The following is a 26,954-nucleotide window of genomic DNA, read 5'->3' on the forward strand; positions in this document are numbered from 1 at the left end:
CCTTTTCAATTTGCCAACCGCCTTGCCGCATTCCTCCCTGCATGGTCCCAGCTGACTTCGGACCATTGGGTCCTCTGCACAATGGAGTATAGCTACCGTCTTCAGTTTATTTCAACCCCTCCTTCCCACCCTCCCTCCTCGTCCCTCTTCAGGGACCCCTCTCACGAGCAACTCCTTCTGCAGGAGGTGTTGAGGCTCCTTGCCATGGGAGCTATAGAGGAGGTTCCAGAGGAGTTCTATTCCAGATATTTCCTAATTCCCAAGTCGAAAGGAGGCCTCTGGCCTATCCCGGACCTGTGAGGACTGAACAAATTCATGCGAAAGTTTAAGTTCCACATGGTGTCCCTGGGAACCATCATCCCTTCCCTGGATCCAGGAGATTGGTACGCTGCTCTCGACATGAGGGATGCATATTTCCACAGTGCGATTTACCCTCCGCACAGAAGATTCCTACACTTTGTGGTGAATCGTCAACATTATCAATTTGCGGTCCTTCCCTTTGGCCTCTCCTCGGCCCCTCGGGTGTTCACGAAATGTATGGTGGTAGTCGCCGCCTTCCGCCGCCATCGTCGAGTACACGTCTTCCCATACCTCGACGACTGGCTCATATGAGGGACCTCCGAGGCTCAGGTCACCGCCCATGTGAACGTCATCAAGGACCTATTCACCCATTTAGGCCTGATTATCAACCTGGACAAATCCATTCTGCTTCCCATGCAGAGGTTAGAATTCATAGGGGCCTTGCTGGACTCCAATCTTGCAACAGCCAGCTTACCCCCACAGCGGTTTCAGGCTATAGTCTCCCTCATACAGAGGATACAAAGCTTCCCAACAACCTCTGTTCGCAGCTGTCTCATCCTCCTCGGGCACATGGCTGCGTGCACTTTCATTACGAAGCACGGAAGACTGCGCATGCGTCCTCTTCAGACTTGGCTCGCCTCAGCTTATCGTCCTCACAGAGATGCCCTAGACATGATAATTACGGTTCCACCAAGTGTTCTGGGCTCCCTCAACTGGTGGCTGACGCCTTCCCTGGTGTGTGCCGGTCGTCCGTTCCACCCGGCACAGCCCTCGGTGTCTCTGACAAGAGACGCTTCCTCTCTCGGCTGGGGTGAACACTTAGGGCACCTTCGTACCGAGGGCCTTTGATCCTCTCAGGAGCTGGGGCTTCACATCAATGTCTGAGAGCTGAGAGCGGTCCGACTGGCATACCAGACCTTCCAGCAAATACCTACAGGGCTGTTGTGTTGCAGTCTTCACAGACAACACAACGGCCATGTATTACATAAATAAGCAAGGAGGGACACGGTCTTCCCCCCTTTGTCTAGAGGCGATGCGACTGTGGGACTTCTGTATAGCCCACTTGATAGAACTGGTAACCTCCTTTCTCCCAGGAGTCCGGAACTCTCTCACGGATCACCTGAGCAGATCCTTCCTGTCCCACGAATGGTCCATCCGTCCGGACGTCCTCCTTTCAGTATTCCGGAACTGGGGCTTTCCCCAGATAGACCTTTTTGCCTCCAGGGAGAACAGGAAATGCCAGGTGTTCTGCTCCCTGCAGGGTCGCTCCCCAGGCTCCCTCTCGGACGCCTTCCTAATTCCCTGGGAAGGTTGTCTACTTTATCCCTTTCCGCCCTTTCCCCTTGTTCACAGAGTCCTGCTCAAGCTCCGCAGGGACAGGGCCAGGCTAATACTGATTGCTCCGGCGTGGCCAAGGCAGCACTGGTACACCATGCTGCTTGACCTATCTCTGGCGAACCCGATACCTCTGCCACTCTACCCTTACCTGATAACGCAGGACTTCGGCAGACTTCACCACCCAGACCTGCAGTCCCTCCACCTGACAGCATGGCTGCTGTCTGGCTACACCAATCCGAATTGCACTGTTCCACCTCGGTGCAACAGGTCCTCCTAGGAAGCAGGAAGCCTTCCACGCATGCGACATATCTCGCCAAATGGAAGCGCTTCTCCCATTGGTGCGCCCAGCGTAACCTTGCTCCCACAGGTGTATCGGTCCCCATTATCTTAGACTACTTATGGTACCTCAAGGAGCAGGACCTGGCGCTCTCTTCGATAAGGGTACATCTGGCCGCGATTTCCACCTTCCATCCTGGGGAATCCGGCAGTTCGATCTTCTCTCACCCGATAGTTTCCAGGTTTCTTAAGGGCTTGGAGCGGCTCTGCCCTCCAGTTAATCGCCCTTCCCCTATGTGGGATCTCAACCTTGTTCTAGCTAGGCTCACGGCCCCTCCCTTTGAGCCGTTAGCCACCTGTTCGCTGCTGTATCTGTCCTGGAAGACGGCCTTCCTCGTCGCTATCACCTCGGCCAGACGAGTATCGAAGCTTCGTGCTTTGATGGTGGACCCCCCCATCACGATCTTCCACAAGGACAAGGTACAGCTGCGACCGCACCCAGCTTTCCTCCCCAAGGTGGTCTCTGCCTTCCACGTCAATCAAGACATTTTTCTACCGGTCTTCTTCCCGAAGCCGCACGCATCACGCCGGGAACAACAACTGCATACCCTGGATGTCCGCCGGGCTCTTGCCTTTTACATTTAGAGAACCAAACCATTTAGACATTCACCTCAGCTATTTATAGCGGTCACGGAGCGTATGAAAGGCATGCCTATCTCCTCCCAGAGGCTATCATCATGGGTGACATCCTGTATCCGGACGTGCTACGACTTGGCTCGCGTCCTGATTGGCCATCTCACTGCCCACTCTACTCGGGCTCATGCCTCGTCTGCCGCTTTCCTGGCCCATGTTCGCATCCAGGAAATATGTCGTGCTGTTACCTGGTCTTCCATCCATACTTTTGCATTCCACTATGCACTGGTCGAGCAGTCTAGAGACGATGCCGCCTTTGGCTCAGCGATCTTACATTCCGCAACGTCTCGCTCCGACCCCACCACCTAGGTAAGGCTTGGGAATCACCTAACTGGAATGGATATGAGCAAGCACTCGAAGAAGAAAAGACGGTTACTCACCTTTGTAACTGTTGTTCTTCGAGATGTGTTGCTCATATCCATTCCAAACCCGCCCTCCTTCCCCACTGTCAGAGTAGCCGACAAGAAGGAGCTGAGGAGCGGAGGGGCCGGCAGGGGTATATATCCGGCACCATAGCAGCGCCACTCCAGGGCCCCACCGAGTGTTGCTAGGGTAAAAATCTCTGACGAACGTGCACGCGGCGTGTGCACACCTAACTGGAATGGATATGAGCAACACATCTCGAAGAACAACAGTTACAAAGGTGAGTAACCGTCTTTTCTTCCTGCTTATTACCCATACTTCTCGCATTTGTATATAGGCATCTAAGATACTGGTTTGATCTTGCCTCCCAGTTTTGCCCTGACCCTCCTTTCTCTCTGCCATTATAGCCCATGCTCTCTCTTGTTTCCAACCTATCTCCCAGGTCTCCATGTTCCCCACTTGCCTGTGGGCTTTGCTCACCTGTCTCCGTCGTACCTAGTTTAAAGCCCTCCTCACTAGGTTAGCCAGTCTGTGTGCAAATAGGGTCTTTCCCCGCCTCAAAAGGTGAACGCCATCTCTGCCTAGCAGTCCTTCCTCGAATAGCGTCCCGTCATCGAGGAAGCCAAAGCCCTCTTGGCGACACCATCTTCGCAACCAGGCATTCACCTCCATGATGCATCTGTCTCTGCCCGGGCCCCTTCCTTTGACAGGAAGAATCAAAGAGAATACCACCTGCGCAGCAAACTCCTTCACCCGTACTCCCAGAGCCCTGTAGTCACTCTTGATCTGCTCAGTGTCACACCTCACAGTATCATTTGTGCCCACGTGGATGAGTAGCATGGGGTAGTAGTCAGAGGGCTGGATAATTCTCGACAATGCCTCTGTAACATCTCGGATACGGGCCCCCGGCAGGCTGCATACCTCCTGAGATGAAATGTCAAGGTGACAGATGGGCACCTCCTTCCCCCTCAGCAGAGAGTCTCCGACCACCACTGCCCTACGTTTCCTGTTTGCAGTGGTGGCAGCAGACCTCCCAGCCTTAGGGGTATGAGGCTTCTTCTCCTTTACTGTAGGGGGTGATTCCTTCTCTCCTGTATTAGGTAACCGTTATGCTCTTATTACCATGGCGGGAGGGTTCGGAGCAGGGTGGAGCACTGCCCGCTGCCAGAAGTAACCAGCTGCCAGTGTCCACCCTGATCCATCTCCTCCTCCACCAGTGGTGTGTCAGCAGTCCTGTGTATTGGGACAACTACCTCAGTTGTCTGCACATGGACACTGTCCAGGAATCGCTCGTGGATTCGGATGCTCCTCAATCTAGCCACCTCCTCCTGTAGCTCTCCGACCTGCTGTCTGAGAGATTCCACCAGTAGGCACCTTTCACATTGGATGCCACCCCCCAGCCTGCATATCAGTAAGTGGAAATTGCAAGTTACAGTATCTGCAAAACCACACCAGGATCTGGGTAGAAGCATCCATGCTCAGGTGCTCTGTCTGGCTACAGGCGCACATGGAAGAGACAGAAGCAGTGCTGGCACAGGTGTTGCGAGTCTTCCTAACCATCGTAAGCCTCCCTCTGTCAAACTCCCCTGTCTGCAGCTCCCCTGGTCGCTCTGCCTCTGGCTTATAAAGCCTGCTTGCCTAGATCAGTCCCTCCCCCTCATGGGAGGACTGTTTTAAGACTCATTTTAGGGAATGCTTTAATAGGGTCCTTCTGATAAAGACAGCTGTTTATTTACTTGCTGTATTCATGATCCCTTTTTTTTTTAAATTTTTATTTCGGTGATCTAGAATTCTGATATGCAAGAAGTGTGTGTGTGTGTGTGTGAGAGAGACTTGTGTTTCAAATGTGTAACAAGAATATTGTTTTGTAGATTGACTTGAAGAATGCAGACCCTGAAAGGGTTGAGAAACAAATTGAAAAGCTATTTGATATCTCTAAGGATGAATGTATTAGGGTAAGATCTTTTAAAAAAAAATTAAAAATCTGGATGTTTAACAACTGATTGATTATTAGACTTTTTAAAATCCTGTTTGGAGCTCAAATGAAAAATGTGCACACTTCAAATAAGTAACAGACTAACACGGCTACCCCTCTGATATCTTAAAAAAGTAAATCAATTCCTGAAGTTTGTTTGTTTGATTTATTTATTTATTTATTTATTGACATGCAGTGTATAATTCTTCTTACTCTGTTAAGAAGAGGGAAAAGGTCCTTTTTGAAATTAACGTCCATCTGGAAAACAGAAGAGTAATGAAGACACTTTCAAATAAAGTATCAGATTTTTTCGGACTAATGGATAGAGGCATCACCGAAAATTTTGAAATTATTTCCTGTACTGTGTATATGCCAGATTCTGTCTTGTTCTGTTTCCCTGATGTCTTTGCCTCTGCATGAGATGTGTCTGTTTCTCTACTATGGAATGTTTGTGACACATCAGGTTTCTTTAATAGTTTAACAAAGGCTTGAGTTAATATGCCCAAAAGCTTGCCTGTTGAGTCTGTAGCTAAGCATCATACTTTTAACATGTCAAAATTAAGATGGCTTTCATTTTCAGTGTAATAGCTAATGTATATCAGCAGACTTATTCCCAATAAAACTTTTTTCTGAACTTGTTCTAGATTTCTGCTAAACTAGGAACGAATGTGGAAAAGGTGCTTCAGGAAGTTATTGAAAAGGTTCCACCGTAAGTTTTACTGTTTTATGAGTTTTATGGAGCCAGTGGTAGAGTTTTTGCTTATTTATGATGGTAACTAGCTAGATTTTTGAGCTGCCCTTTTAAATTCTTTATACCAAATCCATTCTGCATGAAATTTCTCACGTGTGATTTCCTGTTACTGGATTGGGAGGGCAGGATTCCTATTTTTGAGGTGACTAGGACAAGATTTCATTTCATTTTGACAAATGAAATTTGGGGAGAAGAGATTTTTCATTGCTTGGTAAATCCTTTCAACCATGTGTGTATTCCTCCCCTCCCATTATATGGTAATTATTAAAGATGAATATAACACAAAAAACATCAACATAGGTGATATTATATGAAGTGGAGAGAGAGAGAAAATCCATTACATTCGAACACTACTGGTGTAAGCCTACAAACAGGGCAGCAGAGAGAAAGCAAGGCAGTTTTTGTGATTGGTTATTTAAATTTCCTTTTTAGAAATGATGTACTTTCCCCAGATATTATTTTGTAAGTAACTGGAGATAAATCCAGGGAAGCACAAATATCTGAAATACTTATATTTAATCAAATGTTTTTTAGATTTTCACTCTCTCATCTGAGCATTACATTGTTTAGTTAAAATTGTTCCAGGGCCCCGAGTTACCAATACACATTTTCAACTTTTACAGCCTGAATTGCAGTTTAATCAAGACGTTTATTTGGGAATTTTGACCATTGTCAGCATGACAAGAATGGCTGCTAAATCCCAGTTCAACTTTAAATCAGCATTTTGCTTTTAATTCTATTTGTTTCTTATTAGGTAATATCTACAGTGATAAATGCCAAACAGAACCTAAATGATAATGAAGTCAGTGGGGGATAGAAGAACTGTATCAGTATGATATTCTTGATGATGAGAGAACTTTAGTGGGGAAAAAACACTTTAATGGTTTAAAATTAATTTCTGCCATCATGAAATAAAGCTCAACGACAAGAACAAAATATACGGTTAATTTGGAACATTAATATTATTAGGAGATCAGTCTTCTGGCATAGGTTTATGATCAGAAATGGAAGTGTGGAACGGCTTAAAAATCTTCTCATAATAGTCTGTATGCCCGGAATAGCAAATCTATTTCACACAGCTTCAATATTTTTGTTTTCTGCACTTAGGCTAGCATCTATTTTTGTATGAATATTTTGTTTGAACGTTTTGAAACAGATGAATTTACATTTGACTTTCAATGAAAAATAGCGTACAGTTTATCTTCTCATTTAATATATATTAAATGTATTTTTTACATTTTTCTTAATAGACCCAGTGTTAACATTAGTGACCCATTGAAAGCCTTGGTGTTTGACTCCACCTTCGACCACTACAGGGGTGTCATAGCAAACATTGCGCTCTTTGGTGGAGAGGTTCAGAAAGGACATAAGATTGTGTTTGCTTACACAAGGAAGACCTATGAAGTTAACGAAGTAGGAATTCTGACACCAAATGAACAGCCAACTCATAAATTGTAAGTAAGAAGTTCTTTGGGGGAAAAACCATAATAAATAAGTATTAGAATAATCAGATATAATATCTTGAATCTCTAGATCATCTGTTCAGTTTTAGCCTTGGATGGTTGAGACGGGGTTGGGGTACATTTTTGAAAGCACTCAGCATTGTTTCTCACTGTTCCATTTAAATTTAGGCCAATGCTGAGCATTTTGAAAATCCCACTCTGAAATTCTTTGTCTAGGAGCTTCATGGCTTGAGTTGCTATTCTCAGTCAATTCTAGTAAGCAAGTGTCCACAACACATCCATGCAGACCACCAACTTCACTGTTGGGACCCTTCTTTGCAGCGTGAGCAAAAAGAAATCAAGGACTGAATGGGTTTGGTGACAGAACTACCTTTTCATCTATAGAGTTGGTCTCCTTACCAATATAACTTAGGCACAAGTTTAGGTTAGGCGCTTACTGCATAGCTGCTGCTCATTGTATATCAGTTCTTCAACTAAAAAGATAATTTAAAAATGCTTAAGTGACTTAGGAATGAAAGGTTTCAGAGTAGCAGCCATGTTAGTCTGTATCCGTGAAAAGAACAGGAGTACTGGTGGCACCTTAGAGACTAACAAATTTATTTCAGCATAAGCTTTCGTGGGCTACAGCTGTAGCTCACAAAAGCTTATGCCGAAATAAATTTGTTAGTCTCTAAGGTGCCACAAGTACTCCTGTTCTTTTTAGGAGTGAAAAACATTGTTGACTTTCAATGGGACTTATGATCAGAAGTCAGTTAGGCACTTTTGGAAAAACACCCTCAGCCTCCTGAATTATCAATCCTGCACCTTTAATGATCAATCTGTTCACACATGGGTTGAGTGTGTAATAGATGATAAAAGCTTTACTTTCAAGGACACACTGTGCCTCTCATTTGACAACACAATGCATTGCCATCAAACCAAGAGGTTTGGCAATGTGATATCACATTAATGTAATAAAACTGGAAGAACAAAATGAAATGAGCCACCCTCTAAAAATCCTGAAGTCTGATTAATATTTTAAAATCATAAATATAGTTTTAAAAGGTTTTCAGAATGCATAACTACACCTGTGTGTGAATGACAACCCTTGAGATAAAATAATGAGAAGAGAATAAAGGCCATTTGGCTTGGGAGCCTCCTGCTAGCTTCTTTAACAATCATGGGCATCTGCTTGGTGTTAGAGACTATATACTAGGGGAAGAGAGAGTTAGAGGAATGGGCATTTTAGGTGTAAAAATAGGTAGAGGTTTTATTTATTTAAGATAGGGAAACATGATTTCTTTTTAAAGGGTGTCTAGAGCTAAATGGCCAGCCTGAGTGCTGATGGTATTTTAATTATTGTGAAAGCACTCATAACTTTGGTGCTCACACTTATTATGGAGCACAAGTAAATTGTACACTGGGTTTTTCAGGGTTTTTTTTATTTTATTTTCCTGGGGGCATTGATCTGATATCTTGGCACAAAAGCCATCAGAACAGTGTTTGAATAGCATGCTGAACATGTAGTCTGAGCCTCCAATTCACCCATGGAGGCTATCTTGGGTAAGAGTGGAAGGTGGGGACATCATCTTATAGTTGGTGCTGGGACACCCATTGAAGTTCTGTGCATAAGTGCAATGCAGAACAGCATGGAGAGTGGTCTATGATTTATGGTCAAAGCAAGTGAGGCAGGAAGCTATTTATCTACCCAAACAGGGAAGGCCTTTAGTGTAAGTCTCCAGGTGCAACTGCTGTTGGAAGCTAGTTCATCTCCCCTGCAGTGTGAGGGAAAGCAGGTAGCCGTAGTCAAAGAGTGGAGGTAAGTTCTGACAAAATTTGCAGCTGAATGCTGATTAAAGGCCCTTCTCAGAGGTTTTCAGTGAAGCTGGGGAAGGCTGAACTACCTGCTTTGCTGACTGCACAACTCTACATTTAACCATCTACCTTGGATTCCCATACTACCAGCAGCGTACGATGGTGATCCACCTGCTTCCACAACCCAAGTAGTTACTGGGATATGAGGTCAAACAGAGGGTGACATTGCTCCTTGCCCAAGCAGTCCTTTCCTTGTATCTGGAACTGGCTTTGTAGTGTGTGGATACTACTTTGCCTTCTGTGTCCTACATGTCAGAAAAGTACCTCCCAGCCCCTGCCTTGAAACAGTGTAGGACTGGAAATCCAAAAACTCAGCCTCAAATAGACATTTAACCTCGAATAGTAACTAGGTCTTAGATCCATCTGTAAAGAGAGTCTTTAGAGATGGAACAATTTGGGTTGAGTATGTGCACTTTGGGGGAGAACATGTGCTTATATTCCTGAGGGTGCTAACTGCAGAGGCAGAAACTTGAAATGTTGTTAAACAAGATAAATATTTCCACATAATGCCAATTTTATTTAGATATGCTGGACAGGTGGGCTATCTGATTGCTGGGATGAAAGAGGTTACGGAAGCCCAAATAGGAGACACGCTGTATTTACATAAGCAGCCAGTGGAGCCTTTGCCTGGCTTTAAATCAGCGAAACCAATGGTCTTTGCAGGTGAGGAGTATATTGATTCAAAAACTGGAAGCAGTTTTATGTTACATATAGGAGTAGGAGAGCTACTCAGGCAACTGAAATTTAAGAACATGCATCCACATTAAGAAAACACACTAGCAGAGTTACTCTAGAGTGGTATGTGATGCCTATATAACCTTGTAAAACTTTCCTGTATTTGACTTAAACAAGACTAAGAAAACTTGCAGATTGCTTTTAAATAAGAGGCTGACACTTATTTTCGTTATGGGAGGATCATCTTTGCTCACATAGGCCTGTCATGGCTGAAAATAGACTTGTACATCTTCAAGAATCATGTCACTAATTTGGACTTGTTCCTCCTGATAAGCAATTTCTGCAGTCTGTTGAGAACCATTTTCCATGGGAAAAGCCTTATTTTATCATTAGCAGCCCTTGTTTCACACCTTTAAAAAAAAAAAAAAAATGTGTGACCAAAATTGCTTGTCAAAATGATCCTGCAAAACATTTAAGTGTGTGCTTAACTTCAAGCATGTGAGTAGTGACGTTGACTTTCTGTCGCTGCCTGCTCTAGTAGGTTCACAGGAGGCAATATTTCTGTCTACAGAAGATGGGGAAATAATTGTAAGGAAAGGCAGCAGAAGAAAAGAGCCACATTAATTATCTTCTGAACCTGTGTTGAGAGAATGGAAAAAGTTCACGTACTTCCTCAGATGCATGATCATGTTGGAGGCTATAAAAGAAGATAATTATCTTGGGATAATTTGCAGTGTGCTTCTGCAGTCCAGATCTTGTTTGCCAAGATATGAAGCTAAAATATATCTTTATGAAATGACTGTGGATCTAATGTAAAAATAATAAAAAACAAAAAAAACCCCACAATTTCAGGGATAGGTAGTTCTCATACAAGTCTTCCTTTCTTTAAAAGCTTCAGATCAGTCTTACCTTTGTGACAATTGTTTTCCTTTGAAGTTGGAAAAAATCTGAGTGTCTTCTATTCTCACAGGCCCTTAGGCTTTTGCTAGGTTGCTGCCGCGGCAGCGCTTTGAAGTGTGTGTGTGATCAAAGCGCCAGCGCTGGGAGAGAGCTGTCCCAGCGCTGCATGTAAACCACATCCCTTATGGGTGTACCTTGCAGCGCTGGGAGCCGCGCTTCTAGCGCTGCGGCACTGATTACACTGAGGCTTTACAGCGCTGTATCTTGCAGCGCTCAGGGGGGTGTTTTTTCACACCCCTGAGCGCGAAAGTTGCAGCGCTGTAAAGCGCCAGTGTAGCCATCGCCTAAACTTTTGAGGGTTTAACTTTGAAACCTTAATGTCCTTCTAACATTTTTTTAATGGCATAATGTATAGAGTCATAGAGTTTAATGGCAAAAGGGATCACTAGATCATCTAGTCCAGGGGTTCTCAAACATCATTGCACCGCAACCCCCTTCGGACAACAAAAATTACTTCACACACCTAGGAGGGGGGACTGAAGCCTGAGCCCGCCCAAGCCCCACTACTCCGTTTGGGGGACCAAAGCCTGAACCTCGTCGCTTTGGGCACAGGGGCCAAAGCCTGAACCTCAAGGGCTTCAGCCCCAGGCAGGGGACCTGCAGCCTGAGCCACACCACACAGTGCTGAAGCCCTCGAGCTTTGGCTTCAGCTCTGGGCCCCAGCAAGTCTAGGCCAGTCCTGGTGACCCCATTTGGGGTCCTGACCCACAGTTTGAGAATTGCTGATCTAGTTTGATCTCCGGCATATCATAGGCCACCACCACCACCCAGGACCCACACATTAAATCCAACAGTGGAAATGAGACCAAAATAAATGAGACCCACAGGAAACTAGACTATTAAGTGCCAGAGGCAAGAGAATAGGACAAACCGAGTTGTACCAGTGCGTGAGGCCCCTACAGTGGCAGGGAAACAATTAAATGAGATATACCCAAATAATCCTGGTACGTGATCCACACCCACATGCTTCTGTGGAAGGCAAAAATCCCAAGGGTGCTGCCAGTCTGACCTGGGGATGGGGATTCCTTCTTGACTCCACTTCTGGTGATCAGTTAAACTGAGTATATGAGCAGGAACCAGCCAACCAAGCACCTGAGAGAGACAGAGAGAGAGAATTCTTGGTGCCACCTCAGAGCCCGGGCCCACCCTGCCAAGTATCCTGTCTCCAGCTGTGATCATCCTTGATGCTTCAGGGGAAGAAGATTAAAAATTGTCCCAGAATTTATGGACATGAGGGGCGGGGGTGGGGGGAAAAGAGGTGTTGCTTCCTGACCTGCAAGTGGCTGGCTGAATCCTGAAGCATGAGCTTTCGGAACATAAACTGGAAGTGAGCACCAGGGCTGCTGTTCTCTATTCCCCCACCATCACAGGCAAACCTGTCATACAACTGCACTCATAAATGTGTCCTGCTCTCTCAGAACTAAAGTGTTTGCCCCCACAGCTACTACTGGGAGGCTGTTCCAAAATCTCACCCTTCTGATGGTTAGAAACCTTCTAATTTCCAGTCTGAATTTGTTCATGGCCATTTTATATCATTTGTTCTTGTGCCAACGTTATCCTGTAGCTTAAATAGCTCTTCATTGTCCATAGTACTTACCCTCTTAATGTATTTATAGAGAACAATCATATACACTCTCAGCCTTCTTTCTGCGAGACTGAACAAGCCATGCTCTTTTAGTCCCATCTCATAAAATAGGCCTTCCATTTCTCTGTTCATCCTAGTAGCTCTTGTCTATATCTGTTTCAGTTTGAATTAATCTTTCTTGAGCATGGGTGACAAGAATTATACACAGTATTCCAGATAAGGTCTGACCAATGCCTTTTACAATGGCATTAATACTTCTCTATCTCTGCTGGAAATGCCTCATCTAATATGCCCTAGAATTGCATTTACCTTTTTCACAGATTCATCATGTTGGTTGCTCATCCTCTGATCAACCTACACCAGGTCTCTCCTCTGTCATTTCCAACTGATGAGCCACCAGGTTGTAGCATAAATTCTGATTATCAGACCTCAAATGCATGACCTTGCACTTTGTACTATTGAATTTCATCCCATTTCTGTCACTCCAGTCTTCAAGGTCATTCAGATAATCTTGTGTAATAATCTGATCCTCCTCTGTATGATGATGTCTCCAAACTTTATATCAACAGCAGATTTTATTAGTGCACACCTACTTTTTGTGCCAAGGTTATTAAAATTTTTTTTGAATAAGATTGGTCCCTAGACTGATCCTTGAGGAACTCCACTAGTATCGTCTCTCCAGTCCAATAATTCACCTTTCAGCACAACCCAGTGCTATTTCCACTTTGGCCAATTTCTTATTCACCTTACAATGCTTGTATCAATCCCTAGCTTGCCTAATTTAACTAATAATTTTATGTGTAGTCAAATGCTTTACTGAAGTCTAATTATTTTCAATCTTTTAGATAATCAAAATGCAGTAAAAGTTGTTATTTTCTCAAAAGATGAAATTAGGTTAGTCCAGCAATGATCTACCATTGGTAAACCCTTTACCATTAGCCTGTATAAGTTTAATTCTTCTTTCCTTCCTGATTTGTTCTGACCATTGAGGTCAGTCTAGCAGGTTTGTAATTGCTGGATCACTTTTTTCCCCCCTTTCTTAAAAATAAGTACAGTATTAGCTGTTCTCAAGTCGTGGTTCTACCCCTGAGTAGATAGATTTATTTCCTTAAATCCTTGCTACTGGACTGTCAGTCTCACGTGCCAGTTCTTTCAGTATTCTGGGAGGAAAATTACCTGTTTTTCCCTGCTCCCCTTTCACCCAACTTGAACGCATCAAGCTCTTAAGTTTTTCTTCCATCTCAATTGTGGTAATTTCCATTTCTGGACATTCATTTTCATCAGTCATGGTGCCTTCATGCACATGTTCTATATGATCATAATAATTGAAAACTGAGGCAAAGAATTCATTTAGGTTTTGGACCGTACCTAGATTATCTTCAGTCTCCTTCCTATCTACACTGCATAGCTGCCAACATCATCCTTCCTTTCTCTTTTTTTTTATTTATATAACTAAAAACCCTCTTATTTTAATTTTTTTGGCAAGAGCTAATTCAGCTTGACTTTTAGAAATTCTCACTTTATTCCTGCATTTTCTAACCTCCATTATGTATCTTTCTGTGCTGGTAATCCCTTTTCCTATCCCTATAGGCCTCCCCTTATTCTTAGTAACCTTTTTGAGGTGGTTATTCATCTAGCTGGACCTGGAGCCTTTCTCCTACAAGTTTTTTCCCCTTCCTTGGGATGCAGATTTCTCAGATAGTTTTTGTATAGTTCATTTGAAGAAATTCCAAGCCTCCATAAGTCATTGAGCTTTTCAGTCCAGTTGGCTTCTTTGGAAAATTAAGGTTATTAGTTAAAATCTGTCCTTTTACAATAAAAAAACATTGTTGACAACCTGGTTTTGATTATCCTTCTATTTAATATATCAATTTGTGATCACTTGATCCAAAGCTATTTCCTACAACCAGCTCTTCTACTTACTAAAACTAAGTCTAAATTTGCATCACCTCTTGCTGGTCCAGTGACAGTTTGATGAAGAAAACTGTAATCTATCACATCCAGGAATAACTGGTCCCTAAGAGCATTACTAGTATTTATTCTCCAATCTGTATCGGGGAAGTTAGTCTCCCATTATGATATAATTTCCAAAACTGTCGCTGATACTAAAGAGAGAGCTATCCATATCCGAGTCTGACCCTTGGTGGAGAGGAGGCTATAAAGGACCCATAACACTATACCAACACACCTCTTTTACAATCCTTTCTCAAACTGATAGATTTTGTTTTTTCCATACTATCACTTGTATTTCTTTACGGTTTATAGCTTCATTGGTGTACAGTTCCCATCATGTTTACCTTTCTTTCGTTCATTCTTTAGTTCGTTTGTTCTTTCTTTCTTTCTCTTTCTAACAGCACATTCTCTTCAATACCTATATTCCAGTCATGAATGCTATTCCACCATGTGTCTGTAATCCCTATAATTTCTGGTTTGACCTCCTGCAACAGTAGTACCAATTCCTCCATTTTATTCCCCAAACTCCTTGCATTCTTGAACAAGCATTTCAGTTGTTTCCCTTGGACCTCACCTAATTTTCTAGCTTGTGGCGTTCCATTATCCCTTACCGTGTCTTCATTTAGCTGATTTTCCTGCTTCTGTGTATTGATGCCAGACGTGGAGATTTTACGAGTCTCTCCCAGCCTTCTTCCCACATCTAATTTAAACCCAGGTAATCAAGTGGATTCCATTAGTTGAGAAGTCTTGTTTCCCTAAATGCATCCCAATGGTAGATCATCCCAAAACATTCCTTGTTGCACCAATACTTGAGCTATTTGTTGATCTTAATTGTCTTGTCATGCCTTCTCCCTCCTCTAGGGACCAGAAGTATCCCACTGAAAATCACCCAAGGTTAAACTTCTTTTAGCATCTTACTCAGCTGAGCATAGTCATACTTGATCTATTTTGATGAGAATCTAGCAGTGTCCTTCATCTTGACTTGCAGTACAGCTAGTGGATTTTTACCCACGTCTATCAGGATCCTCTTCGGCTCACAACCACATATTGTATCCTGGCTTCTGGGACATAGCACACTCTTCTGTTCTCTGGATCTGTTCTAGTTATAGGCCTGTCAATTCTTCTGAGTATAGGGACCCTGATCACATAGACCTGTCTGTTCCTGATATTAGTGTGAATACTTGTATGTTATCCTCCATTTTCCTTAGGCTCAGGTCCATCATCTCTTCCTCTTTTCTACAGGAACTGGTTACCTTTCTTTTCTTTCTTGCCACCACGTCTTCTGCCTGTTTTTAATTGTCATTCTCCAGTGCAGCAAAACTGTTACTCGACTCAATTTCACCACCTCTAGGTGGTCTCTTCCTCTGCTTTGTTTTTATAGTTACATTTTTCCATGTGTCAAAGTTAGAATCGGGACTCACAATTTGTCAGACCACTCTGTTTTATTAGCGCAGCGCTCCGGCAATATCACCCAGATAATGTGAGTGGCCATGCAAGACCCAAACAGTCTTATTTATACAGATAAAAGAGCGGCAATTAGACAAAGGGACAAAGAAAGCAAAACAGTAAAATTCACCTGGGGCACAGCGTGCATATCCTACTTCCTTACTAACTCTTATCGATCTAAGGCTAATACTTCACCAATTGCCCTTAAAAGGTGCAATTGGTATATTTTAATGTCTGTATTCCTGACACCTGGATTGCAGCATTCCAACAATTTTGCTTAAAGGTACAGACAGCATTTCTTTAATCCTTTCTATTTTCACAATATAATTCATTCTACTTTCCACATGGATCTGACAGTCTTCCCTTTAGCTCCTTTTGTTTGGCAGTTGTCCTCAGATCTTTAGTTGCTGTACCACCTTCTCTGTCCTCTTCTGCATTATACCTTTAAATCTCCTTCTAAATTCCATCATCATCTCCAGCTTCATCTCTAATCCTTGGATCCTCTCTGCCATGAGTTCTGTCAAGTGACGTTGCACGCATAAGTAGCTTCCACCAGATACTCCCTCAAGGATGATGTACGTCCCCCAGCTTCTGCATCTAACCATCTTCTTTCCTCTCCTCTCCTCAGTAGAAACCTCAGTAGCCATCATTGTTTTCTGTTCCTAGATACTGTTCACTGCTCCCAGGGCCGGCTCTGCAGTTTTCGCTGCCCCAAGCAGTGCACCGAATTGCCGCCGTGGATGGCGGGGGCAGTCCATGTGCCCTTAGGGCGGCAGGCATGTTTCCGCGGCAGCAGCAATTTGGCGGCAGATTCTATGTTTAGCTGAAACCACCATGGAAACGCGCCTGCCGCCCTAAGAGCACACGGACAGCCCCCGCCATCCACGGCAGCAATTCAGTGCGCTGCTTGGGGGCAAAACAAGGGGGACTGCCGCCACTTGCAGATTGCTGCCCCAAGCACCAGCGTGGAATGCTGGTGTCTGGAGCTGGCCCTGACTGCTCCAGTGTGTGTTAGTAACTGGTTTTTAAATCTGGCCAGACTAAGCACCCCCATTAAGGAATATTAGCAAGCACATTTAACATAAACATTCTTTAGAAGACTTGATTGTGCTTTATGAAATCTGATTATGAATACTTCCTATAAAGCTCTTATTGGAAAATACAGTAAACACTTATGGCCCAGATTGCATGTGCAGGTAAATGGAGAAATAGTACAGTGGTACTTCTGCCATGTTCAGCCTGGCAGTGTGCACCAGAGAGGGTGGGCCGTGTTATTTTCACTCCTCTGCATTGTCCTTCAGATCTGTACCAGCACTAATACCACTGAGGAGGATAGCAGTGCTAAGATATCCGCTACATTGAGAGAACTCCAGGAGGTAACCTGTGTCTAGGACGGGAGTTTCTTGGTGCAGAGCAATCTACACTGTTGCCAAGACATGGCTGTGTCATAGAGGCACAACAGATCCTGTAACTAGCACTAATTATGTGAACTGTTTGTCACTCTGACAGTTTCACTATTTAAATGTTTTCACTTTTAATGATTTGATGTGGCACATTACTTTCTTGCTTTTTGTGCTGCACATGTATTTGGAAGGAGCGTTTCATCGAAAGGCATTAATTCTGTTTGTGTGATATAAATTATATGTGTAGGGCAGGTTACAGCAGGAGTTATTTAAAACTACAGATGTTGTTTTATTGCTTGGGAGGCATTTGAGTATTAATCCCTTACAACTGATAGATGCCCTCCAGTAATGCTGCAAATGTGCTAATAGGCCAGAAATGTGTGGGTGTACCTTTCAGAGCCATTCAGTTTCCCGTAGAGTAATCTTATTTGTCGGGTTTGAATTGTAACTATTTTTCATGATATTTCTATCTCAAGGGTTCTCAAACTGCGTTCGGGACCCCTCAGGGAGTTGCGAGAATATTGCATGAGGGGTTGCGAGCTGTCAGCCTCCATCCCAAACACCGCTTTGCCTCCAGCATTTATAATGGTGTTAAATATATTAAAATGTGTTTTTAATTTATAAGGGGGGTCGCACTCAGAGACTTGCTATGTGAAAGGGGTCACCAGTACAAAAGTTTGAGAACCACTGCTCTATCTGAATTAATTCTAAAACTTTAAAGTTGCATTTGAAATGTATTCACCTCATCATGGTGAATTTCTAAGAATATGACCACCTCTGGACATTCAATTCTTTTTAACTCTTTCATATGGGATGCATATTTCTGTAGGATAGGTGAATTGGAATGGAATAAAGGTATTCCTATTAATTACATTACTTATATTTAGGTATTTAAATGAAAGATAAACTCTGTCAAGATGTAGCTAAATGGCTCAAAAGGGTTAACTTGTGCAGCTAGATCAGGTTCTTTATCATGACAAGTTTGACTGAATGTGAACAGCATAATGTGTTTCTACAGGAATGTACCCAGTAGACCAGTCAGAATATAACAACCTGAAAAGTGCTATAGAAAAACTGACACTAAATGATTCCAGTGTAACTATTCATCGGGATAACAACCTTGCCTTAGGAGCTGGATGGAGGTGAGACTACAATTACTACACTTTAATTTTAGGAAGTGTCTTTTAATATATGTGGGGACTTGTTGATGGTATAGGTCTTTTATTTCTGGGGATTTTAATTCTAATTGAGATTAGGCCTAAAGTGAGTACTTGATCTTATTTCTAGTCCATATTCATGTACAGCACACAATTTATCTTGATTGGCAGTCTTTCTTCAAGAGAAGCCCTGGAGTAGATCTGGGAGAAATTTCTCAGATGAATAGTGGATTTATGAAAAAGTACAGTGTTTGGAGGGGGAGGGCGGGAGGGGGCCTTCTCTGTCTCACTGACCACTGGGCTAAGGGTTATAACACAATTGAGCATAGAGGAGATTTGAATCCACATCTCTGACCTACCTTACCTACCACCCAGGTGAGTGTCATGATCACCAGGCTACAGAGCCATTTTCACTCTCTGGCGCAGTGAGTTTTATACAAAATGAAACAGGAGAAATTGAGATCAATCCATTCTAGAATTGCCTGTAGCCTGGTGGTTAGCATACTCATCAGGGTGGGTGGAGATGCCCTGCTCCAGAGTGGGGATTGAAACTGGTCTCTGCCACGTCTCAGGCAAGTGTCCTAACCACTGGGTTAAAGGTTATAAGGGACCACATTCATTCTCTCGCTCTCACATGCTGTTCTGAAGCTGCCTGGAATGAAACTCTTTTTTGATTTGCTGACAAATTCTAGATGCAAACAAAATTTTGGAAGGTTTTGGTCCCCTCTTCTTCCCAGTCCCTTTGCTGGCCAACAATTATTTGCTCAGCTCTATCCTGGAGTCAAAGGGCACAGATGTCATAGTCAAGATTAAGGATTGCCTTTACCATGCTTGACACTGGCAAATCATTTAGTCTCCTAGTACAGTTTTAATAATGTAAAATAATACCATAGGAATACGGTGCACATTCTGAATACCATTTTTTTTTTTTCAGGTTGGGGTTTCTTGGTCTTCTACATCTGGAAGTTTTTAATCAGCGCTTGGAGCAAGAATACAATGCATCTGTCATTTTGACTGCACCCACTGTTCCCTATAAGGCTGTTCTTTCCTCAGCAAAATTGATAAAGGTATTTAATTTATTTACAGGAGCTTGAAATGAACATCAGCCTAAAACATTTTCTAAACCAGTAAAATAAATTGTAGATCAGCATAGTCTCACTTGTTTAGGTTCCTTAGCACTATACATTAGAAGAAATCTTCAGGCTTTGGGTTCTTTCCCCCTCCCCACCCGCAAAAACTCTAGTGTCTCTATAGTTGCAGCACAGCATTGTAATTTGGCAGGGGATAGTCCTGGAAACGAGGCTCTTTTTGCTGGCTCCATGTGCACATATATGGAATTTGCTGAGTTACAAGCTCTTGAAAATTGCCATTTATGCCCTGTGTTTGTTTGTATTGCTGTGAAAAACCTTGCATGTTCTATATGTGTTTGGTAGGGCTGTCAAGCGATTAAAAAAATTAATAGCGATTAATCGTGCTGTTAAATAATAGAATATCATTTATTTAAATATTTTTGGATGTTTTCTACATTTTCAACTATATTGATTTCAATTACAACACAGTACAAAGTGTACAGTGCTTACTTTATATTTTCATTACAGATAGTTGCACTGTAAAAAAAAAAAAAAAAAAAAAGTATTTTTCAATTCATCTAATACCAGTACTGTAGTGCAATCTGTTTACTGTGACAGTTGAACTTACATCTAAAATTTTAGAGCCTAGAAGTCCACTCAGTCCTACTTCTTCAGCCAATCGCACAGATAAACAAGTTTGTTTACATTTGAAGGAGATAATGCTTCTTGTTTACAATGTCACCTGTTTTGGATCGTACAAGCAGGACCCATCATCAGCATGGATGCATGTCCTCTGGAATGGTTGTTGAAGCATGAAGGAACATATGAATTTTTAGTGCGTCTGGCACGTAAATACTTTGCAATGCTGGCTACAAACATGCCATGCAAACACCTGTTCTCACTTTCAGGTGACATTGTAAATAAGAAGCGGGCAGCAGTATCTCTCGTAAATGTAAACAAACTTGTTTGTCTTAGTGATTGGCTGAACAAGAAGTAGGACTGGGTGGACTTGTAGGCGCTAAACTTTTACATTGTTTTGTTTTTGAATGCAGTTATGTAACAGAAAAAATCTACAATTGTTAGTTATAGTTTCACGATAAAGAGATTGGCACTATAGTACTTGTTTGAGGTGAATTGCAAAATACTATTCCTTTTGTTTGTCATTCTTACAGTACAAATATTTGTAATAAAAAATAATATAAAGTGACCACTGTACATGTTGTATTCTGTGTTGTAATTGAAATCAGCATATTTGAAAATGTAGAAAAACATCCAAAAACATTTTAATACATTTCAATTTGTATTCTATTGTTTAACAGTGTGATTAATTGCAATTAATTTTTTGCGTTAATCAAGTGAGTTAACTGCAATTAATCGACAGCCCTCGTGCCTCGTCATAACTCCATAATCATGTCTGTGGGGGCAAGCGAACCTTATCCGTGGGGATGGATGCATGAAAACCTGATTGATGAGGATAAACCTTCTCCACATAGAGACATGCTCTTCTGTTAGATTTTGTACTGCAACAGAGAACCGTTCCTGTGGAGCTGCTGACAGATAAAGGATTCTCTCCCCTGCACTTTTGCCCCCCCCTTGTCTTCCCCCTCATCCAGTGTCAACTTGCAACTGAGCTTAACAAAACAAGAAACAGACTTTGTTTGGAAGCAATTAGGGTTGCTACACACCTAACGTGCCTGGTGTACAAACCCATAGAAGCATGGAAACAAAAAGTTAAGCCGCCTAACAGTACATACTATCTATCTTTGCGCCCACAGGTACATTATCACAATTACAATTACAGACCACACATCACAACTGTAACTGTTCATCTACAGATGCCAACCTTCCAGACTCCCTTTATCCACCCTTCAGCATACACTGTTCCTTGCTAAACTACTCTCTAAGCATACCAAACATCCACAACTGCTAGTGTTGGAGAAAACATCTGGAAAAGGGATGTGTGCAGAAGGCGGCAAACAGGGCAGAAATTAAGGCTGCAATATGTGGCATGTGGTGTTGCACTAGTTGTGGTAATGGTAAATTGTGTGCTTGTGGGTGGAGGGGCAAGCTATTCATATTAGGTCAAAAGTGAAGGTGTTGAGCTATTTCTCCTAGTCTGTGGCTTTACTTTGCATTTCCTTGCTTTTGTGGGTTTGTCTGGCATTTTTGTGGGTAGCAACCTTAACTCCTTCACAGACAAAAAAAAATGTATATTAATTCCGTGGGCGTGGCCCGTGTGCTCACGTGCCACACACAGAACATTACTGGGACACCGATAATATAGATTCTGCACCAATTGCTGATGGGAACCAAAGAGACATGAGCTCAAGTCTCGCTTGTTCTACTGACTTATGCCCTTCAAAATTCTTATTATTGAACAAGGCCTCCTATCCATTGAGAGTTGACACAAACTGGGGTTAAAATATAGGTCTCTGATATGGCAGGATCCTAGTGTCAGGCTGGCCGTTCAGTCACACTGTTTATAAAAAAAAAATTTCAAATCTATCTACTCAGCTAAGATGTCTGTAAAATGGGAAAACATAATTTGTGCTCATGTAACTCAAGACCCATATTATAATGCATCTGCACAAGGGGGCAGAATTAATGTTGCACAGACAGGTAACTTTAATTCTAGCACTTCCTAACTTCAGGCTATGAAATCCAGCACTCAAAATAACATTTTTATTTTTGTGTAATTAAGTTTACATTGTGCTGCCTGTGGGAGATCCTATCTCTAAGTGACTTTGGATCTTAGTGCTGAGAGACTGATATTATACGGATAGCAATTCCTCCCAGTGACAGTATTTCCCACATTTTTCTCTCCCAAAAAGCTGTAACAAGATTTGAATTGAACTATGAAAAGACTCTCTTGTGATTCATCTGTATAATTTTGTTTTGGCAGGAGACACAGAGCAGAATTATTTTAATTGGAATACAGTCAGGAATAAAATGGCAAATTTTTCAGTTGTTCATGAGTTTAGTGCTATCTCATGTAAAGTGAAGGACTTCTGCAGCATGCTGCTCAAGAGCTCATACGTTTTCCATTGACTTTAATTTAAAATTTGTGGGTACCTGTTCCATGAGAGCAATTTACTTTTCAGTACACCTCATCATGCGTTCCACAAATAATGGTTCTAGCAATACAATTATGCAAAATATAGAAATTGCTTTTCTTCTGAGCTGTAGCCTTTCAGTTACAGTTCAGCACAAACATAGCATGCAATGGGATTCCATCTCTTCTCACTTTCCTGAAAGTGACTAAAATTGGCATTCACTGGAGTTCCAAGTGAGGGGAGAAATACAGTAATGCCATGAAACAATTTCTTATCATAGTCCATGTGGTTCTATGCATCCTTTTAGATAACACACAACCCCTCTATTGAAGGGTGACTGTTTCAGAAAAGTGCAGGTCATAAGGATTCAAAGTTATGTTGGCCTGAAGTCCACAACTTGTAAGACCAATGATAAAATAACACTCCTGGAATGATGGGACTATTGACTGATTTCAGGTCCATTGTCTTGCAGACTGTTAGGGCTATAAGAATGAATGCTATGCAGTGCTGGACAGCTTGAAAATGTACCATTAATTTCTTAGCTTACTAGGTCAAGATATCTAACTTAAAAATAACATGTTCTGAGTATCATCTTGCCTTTTCCCAGCAACTTCAATTTTGAACTGATTTTGGTGGCTGCTATCTCAAATTGTTTAAAACCAGAACGAAATCTTTATACCATCTAAAAATCTGGAATCCCATCAGTCAAATGGTGTAAAGCATTAATCTGTAACTCAGCATTTGAGACTCTTGCTTCCTACTTGTTGCAGAATTTAGTCAATGGGCAGTGAATAATGAAAGTGCCATTTTTTCAGTGTGGAGATTGGATGTTATGCAGTGAAAACAAGGGGACCTCATATTGAACAACGAGGATTAAAAATATTGAGCAAATGCTTTATTCACTGATCATCTTTCAGCCTTAATGGTCTTTTAATGTAGTTTTTATGTGAAATTCTTCTTCATTGGTATTTATAATAATCTTTCTACATTATGCCTGGACAGTGCATGAATTTTCATAGTGAAAACAAGAATGGCTTTTAAAACTATCTTTTGCAGAGGTACAGTGCTCTTACATTTCAGCTGCTCCTTTAATCTAACATTCTTCTTCGAGTGATTGCTCATATCCATTCCAGTTAGGTGTACGCGCCGCGCGTGCACATTCGTCGGAAAACTTTTACCCTAGCAACTCAGTGGGCCGGCAGGTCGCCCCCTAGAGTGGCGCCACCATGGCGCTCCATATATACTCCTGCCGGCCCACCCGCTCCTCAGTTCCTTCTTACCGCCCGTGTCGGTCGTTGGAACAGTGGAGCGCGGCTTAGCTGACCTCCACTTCCCTAGCTACTCGTTTTCTCGTAACTGTGGTTGAGCCTGCTGTTCCCTGCACGCCGGAGATGTTACCAACGGCGAGGGCTCTCAGTGCCATGACAGAGTCAGTGCTGCCTGACCCGGGCACCGCCGGTACGGGTAATACAGTCTCTTCAAGGGACTGTCCCCTGTCAGTACAGCAGAGCGGCACCGTCCATGATCACGGTCCCGCAGACACTCCAAGTCCTGTCGGCACGCCGGACACCACTGGCAGTCCCGGTACTGTTTTCCTCGGTACTGGTCACACTCGCTGCACCGGTCGGTATCCCGTTCGCCGACCCGCTATCGGCACCGTTCCGACATCTGGCACCGGGGCAGGTACCTTGACTCCTGTAGCTCTTCTCCGAGCCTCGAGATCTCGGTCGACCTCCCGACACCGTTCTGGTTGCGGGTCTGGATCTCGTTCCAGGTACCGATACGCCTCCCGATGCCGGTCCCCGGTGCCGAGTTGGGCAAGGTCCGAGTGAGTCAGAGACTCGGCCCGTGCCTTCTTTTAGTACCTCCATGGCCATCCGGACACGCATCCGTGTCATCCCATATGCGCAGATTTTATGCTCAGGACCACGATCCTGATATCATGGCCAGCGGGCGCCAGCCCCGAAGCAGAAAGAGCCTTGGCGAATGCAAGGTGTACTCTGCAGGGGCCCTGCGCCTCTGGGTAGCAAAGCAACAAGCCTTGCTTAGCTGCGATAATTATAGCACCTGGGTGGAGGAGTTTCTCCCTCGAACCTCCCACCTAGAGTTCGCTGCCGTCTTGGAGGACGGGGGAAAGAATTTACCCTTTGTTGGTAAAGGCATCTTCGCGGCAGAGACAGCCCCAGACTGCGAAGCCTGCTGGACAATAGGGTCCTAATGCGTCTCAGCGTGTATACGCTTGCGACCAAACGCAGGCCTTTATGGCCCCAGCGCCATACTCTGTGCCTAGCCAGAGGCAGAACTCTGGAAAACGGCAAGGCCAAGGTGGTCGCAGACAAACGTCAGGCCCCCTAAAAAGCCAGAGTCGAGGTCCCTCGCAATTACCACTGGGACCAAAGACGGACCTTCCAAGGTTCGTCGGAGGGCGGTGTGCCAGTCGCAGGACGGGGTCCTGATCCCGCTTTCTCCTGGCATGGCCCCAGTTACTTTTAGATCGCTGGGTCCTGCGCACGATGGAGCATAGGTACCACCTTTAAATTGCTCCAGCCCTGTCCCCCTTCAGCGGACGAAAGGGGCTAGGGGTTTTACTCCCGTTATGCCCTAGTTCCCCACTCGAACACAGGTCTCAGACCTCCCTGGTCCTGCATGGACTCAACCGGTTTGGGATGAGGTTAAAGTTCTGCATGGTATCCCTGGGAACCATTATTCCATCCTTGCCTCCTGGGGGCTACTATGCCGCCCTGGATAGGAAGGACGCGTACTTTCGCAATGCCATCTTCCCTCCGCACGGGAGATGCCTCCGCTTTATAGCCAGCGGTGAATTCTCCCGGTTTACGGCCATAGTCGCCGCCTACCGTAGCTATGTCGGATATGCGTTTTTCCGTATTGGGACGATTCGCTTATCCGAGGAGACTCTGACGCACAACCCACTCAGCCGTGGGCATCGTCACGGTCTTATTCACAGATCAAGGCCTGATGATTACTATAGAGCAATCCACTCTGGTTCCCACGCAGAGGTTGGGCTTCCTAGGGGCTATCTTGGTCTCCTACCTAGCCGGAGCCTGCTTATCGCAACTGCGGTTTTAGGCGATGGCATCAATCATCTGAGGTCTGAAGGCTTTCCCAACGACCTCAGCTCGTTCTTATCTCAGTCTCCTGGGTCCATGGTTGCCCGCAAGTTTGTAACCAAGCACGCCAAGCTCCGCCTCCGTCCTCTCCAAGTCCGGCCCACCTCGGCGTACCGCTTGGACAGGGAGCCAATGGTCATGGTAGTCACCGTTCCCTCGAACGCCTTAGGCTCCCTAGAGTGGTGGCTAACCCCCTCCTTGGTGTGGACAGGATGCGGTTTCATCCGCCCCAGCCCTCACTGCCCCTGACGGCGGACGCATCATCTCTCTGCTCGAGTGCTCATGGTCACCTCCGAGCTTAAGGCCTTCGGTCTTCTAGGGAGCTGGCATTCCTCATTAATGCCCCAAAAATCAGAGTAGTCCGCCTGGCATGCCAGGGGTTCCAGCGGCAGCTGCGAGGCCGTTGTATCTCGGTGTTTACAGCCAACACAATGGCCAGGTGCTCATAAGCATTCAGGGGGGACATAGTCCTCCCCCCTTTTTTGTCAGGAGGCCATCCATTTCCGGGTCTTTTGCATGGCCCGCTCGATGGAGCTGGCGACGTCCTTTCTCCCAGGCGTTCGGAACGTCTTATCTCTTTGACTCAGCAGGTCTTTCCTGTCTTACGAGTCATCACTCTGCCCCATGTGAGGCGTCCCGCTTTCCGGAGGTGGAAATGGTTCCTCACACAGACCTGTTCGCTCACCGCGAGTGCAGGAAATGCCAGGTGTTCTGCTCCTTCCAAGGTCTCTCCTCGGAATCGATCTTGGACGCATTCCTGATACCGTGGAACGGCCAACTGCATTATGCCTTCCCGCTGTTCCCACTGGTTCGTTACGTCCTGCTCAAATTCCGCAGGGGCGGAGCGTGCGTCATCATGATCACTCCAGAGTGGTCCAGGCAGCACTGACATACCACGTTGCTCGGCCTGTCAGCCCAGACCTCATCACTCAGGGCAATGACAGGCTTCGTCACTCGGACCTGCAGCCTCTTCGCCTCACGGTGGCTCCTGCGTACCTGAGTTGGGGTGACAGGCAGCCTTCCACCTGGTCAACGTACCGAGCCAGGTGGAAGCGTTTCCTTTACAGCTGCAGTACGCTCGATCTTGCTCCTGCTGAGGTCTCGATCCCCTCTATTTGGCCTGCCTCTGGCCTTCAGCGGCAGGATCTGGCGGTATCATCGCTGAGGATACTCTCAGCAGCCGTCCCTACCTTCCAGCAGGCTAAGATGGACGTTCAGTGTCCCACGCTCTATGGGTTCGAGGTCCCTCAAGGGCTTGGAGCGCTTGCACCCTCGGGTGCGCCGCCCAGCCCCGCCCTGGGGCCTCAACCTAGTCTTGGCCAGACGGGTCTCTGAGATCAGAGCTCTTACGAAGGTTCCACAAAGACAAGGTGCAGTTGTGACCGCACCCGGCTTTCCTCCCTAAGGTGTTTTGGCCTTTCATGTTACCCACAGCTCAACGCGATGGGCATAACCGTTGCACTCCTTGGACATCTGTGGAGTGCTCGCATTATGTTGTGCTGACAGAATCA

At 44.4% G+C, this 26,954-nt stretch overlaps 1 protein-coding gene across 5 annotated transcripts in view; it reads left to right on the plus strand.

Moving 5' to 3' along the window:
* The window catches only part of GUF1 (GUF1 homolog, GTPase), a 60,218-nt gene that overhangs the window by 19,563 nt on the left and 13,701 nt on the right, over positions 1 to 26,954 (plus strand). For all 5 annotated transcript variants that reach the window (XM_030563125.1, XM_030563122.1, XM_030563123.1 and 2 more), the window contains 6 exons: positions 4,842 to 4,925; positions 5,590 to 5,654; positions 6,947 to 7,150; positions 9,537 to 9,676; positions 18,054 to 18,177; positions 19,127 to 19,259. In XM_030563125.1, the coding sequence (XP_030418985.1) occupies positions 4,842 to 4,925; positions 5,590 to 5,654; positions 6,947 to 7,150; positions 9,537 to 9,676; positions 18,054 to 18,177; positions 19,127 to 19,259 (750 nt within the window). The remainder of the gene's footprint in view (positions 1 to 4,841; positions 4,926 to 5,589; positions 5,655 to 6,946; positions 7,151 to 9,536; positions 9,677 to 18,053; positions 18,178 to 19,126; positions 19,260 to 26,954) is intronic.

The sequence above is a fragment of the Gopherus evgoodei genome, chromosome 5 (genome assembly GCF_007399415.2).
Source record: "Gopherus evgoodei ecotype Sinaloan lineage chromosome 5, rGopEvg1_v1.p, whole genome shotgun sequence".
NCBI lineage: Eukaryota > Metazoa > Chordata > Testudines > Testudinidae > Gopherus > Gopherus evgoodei.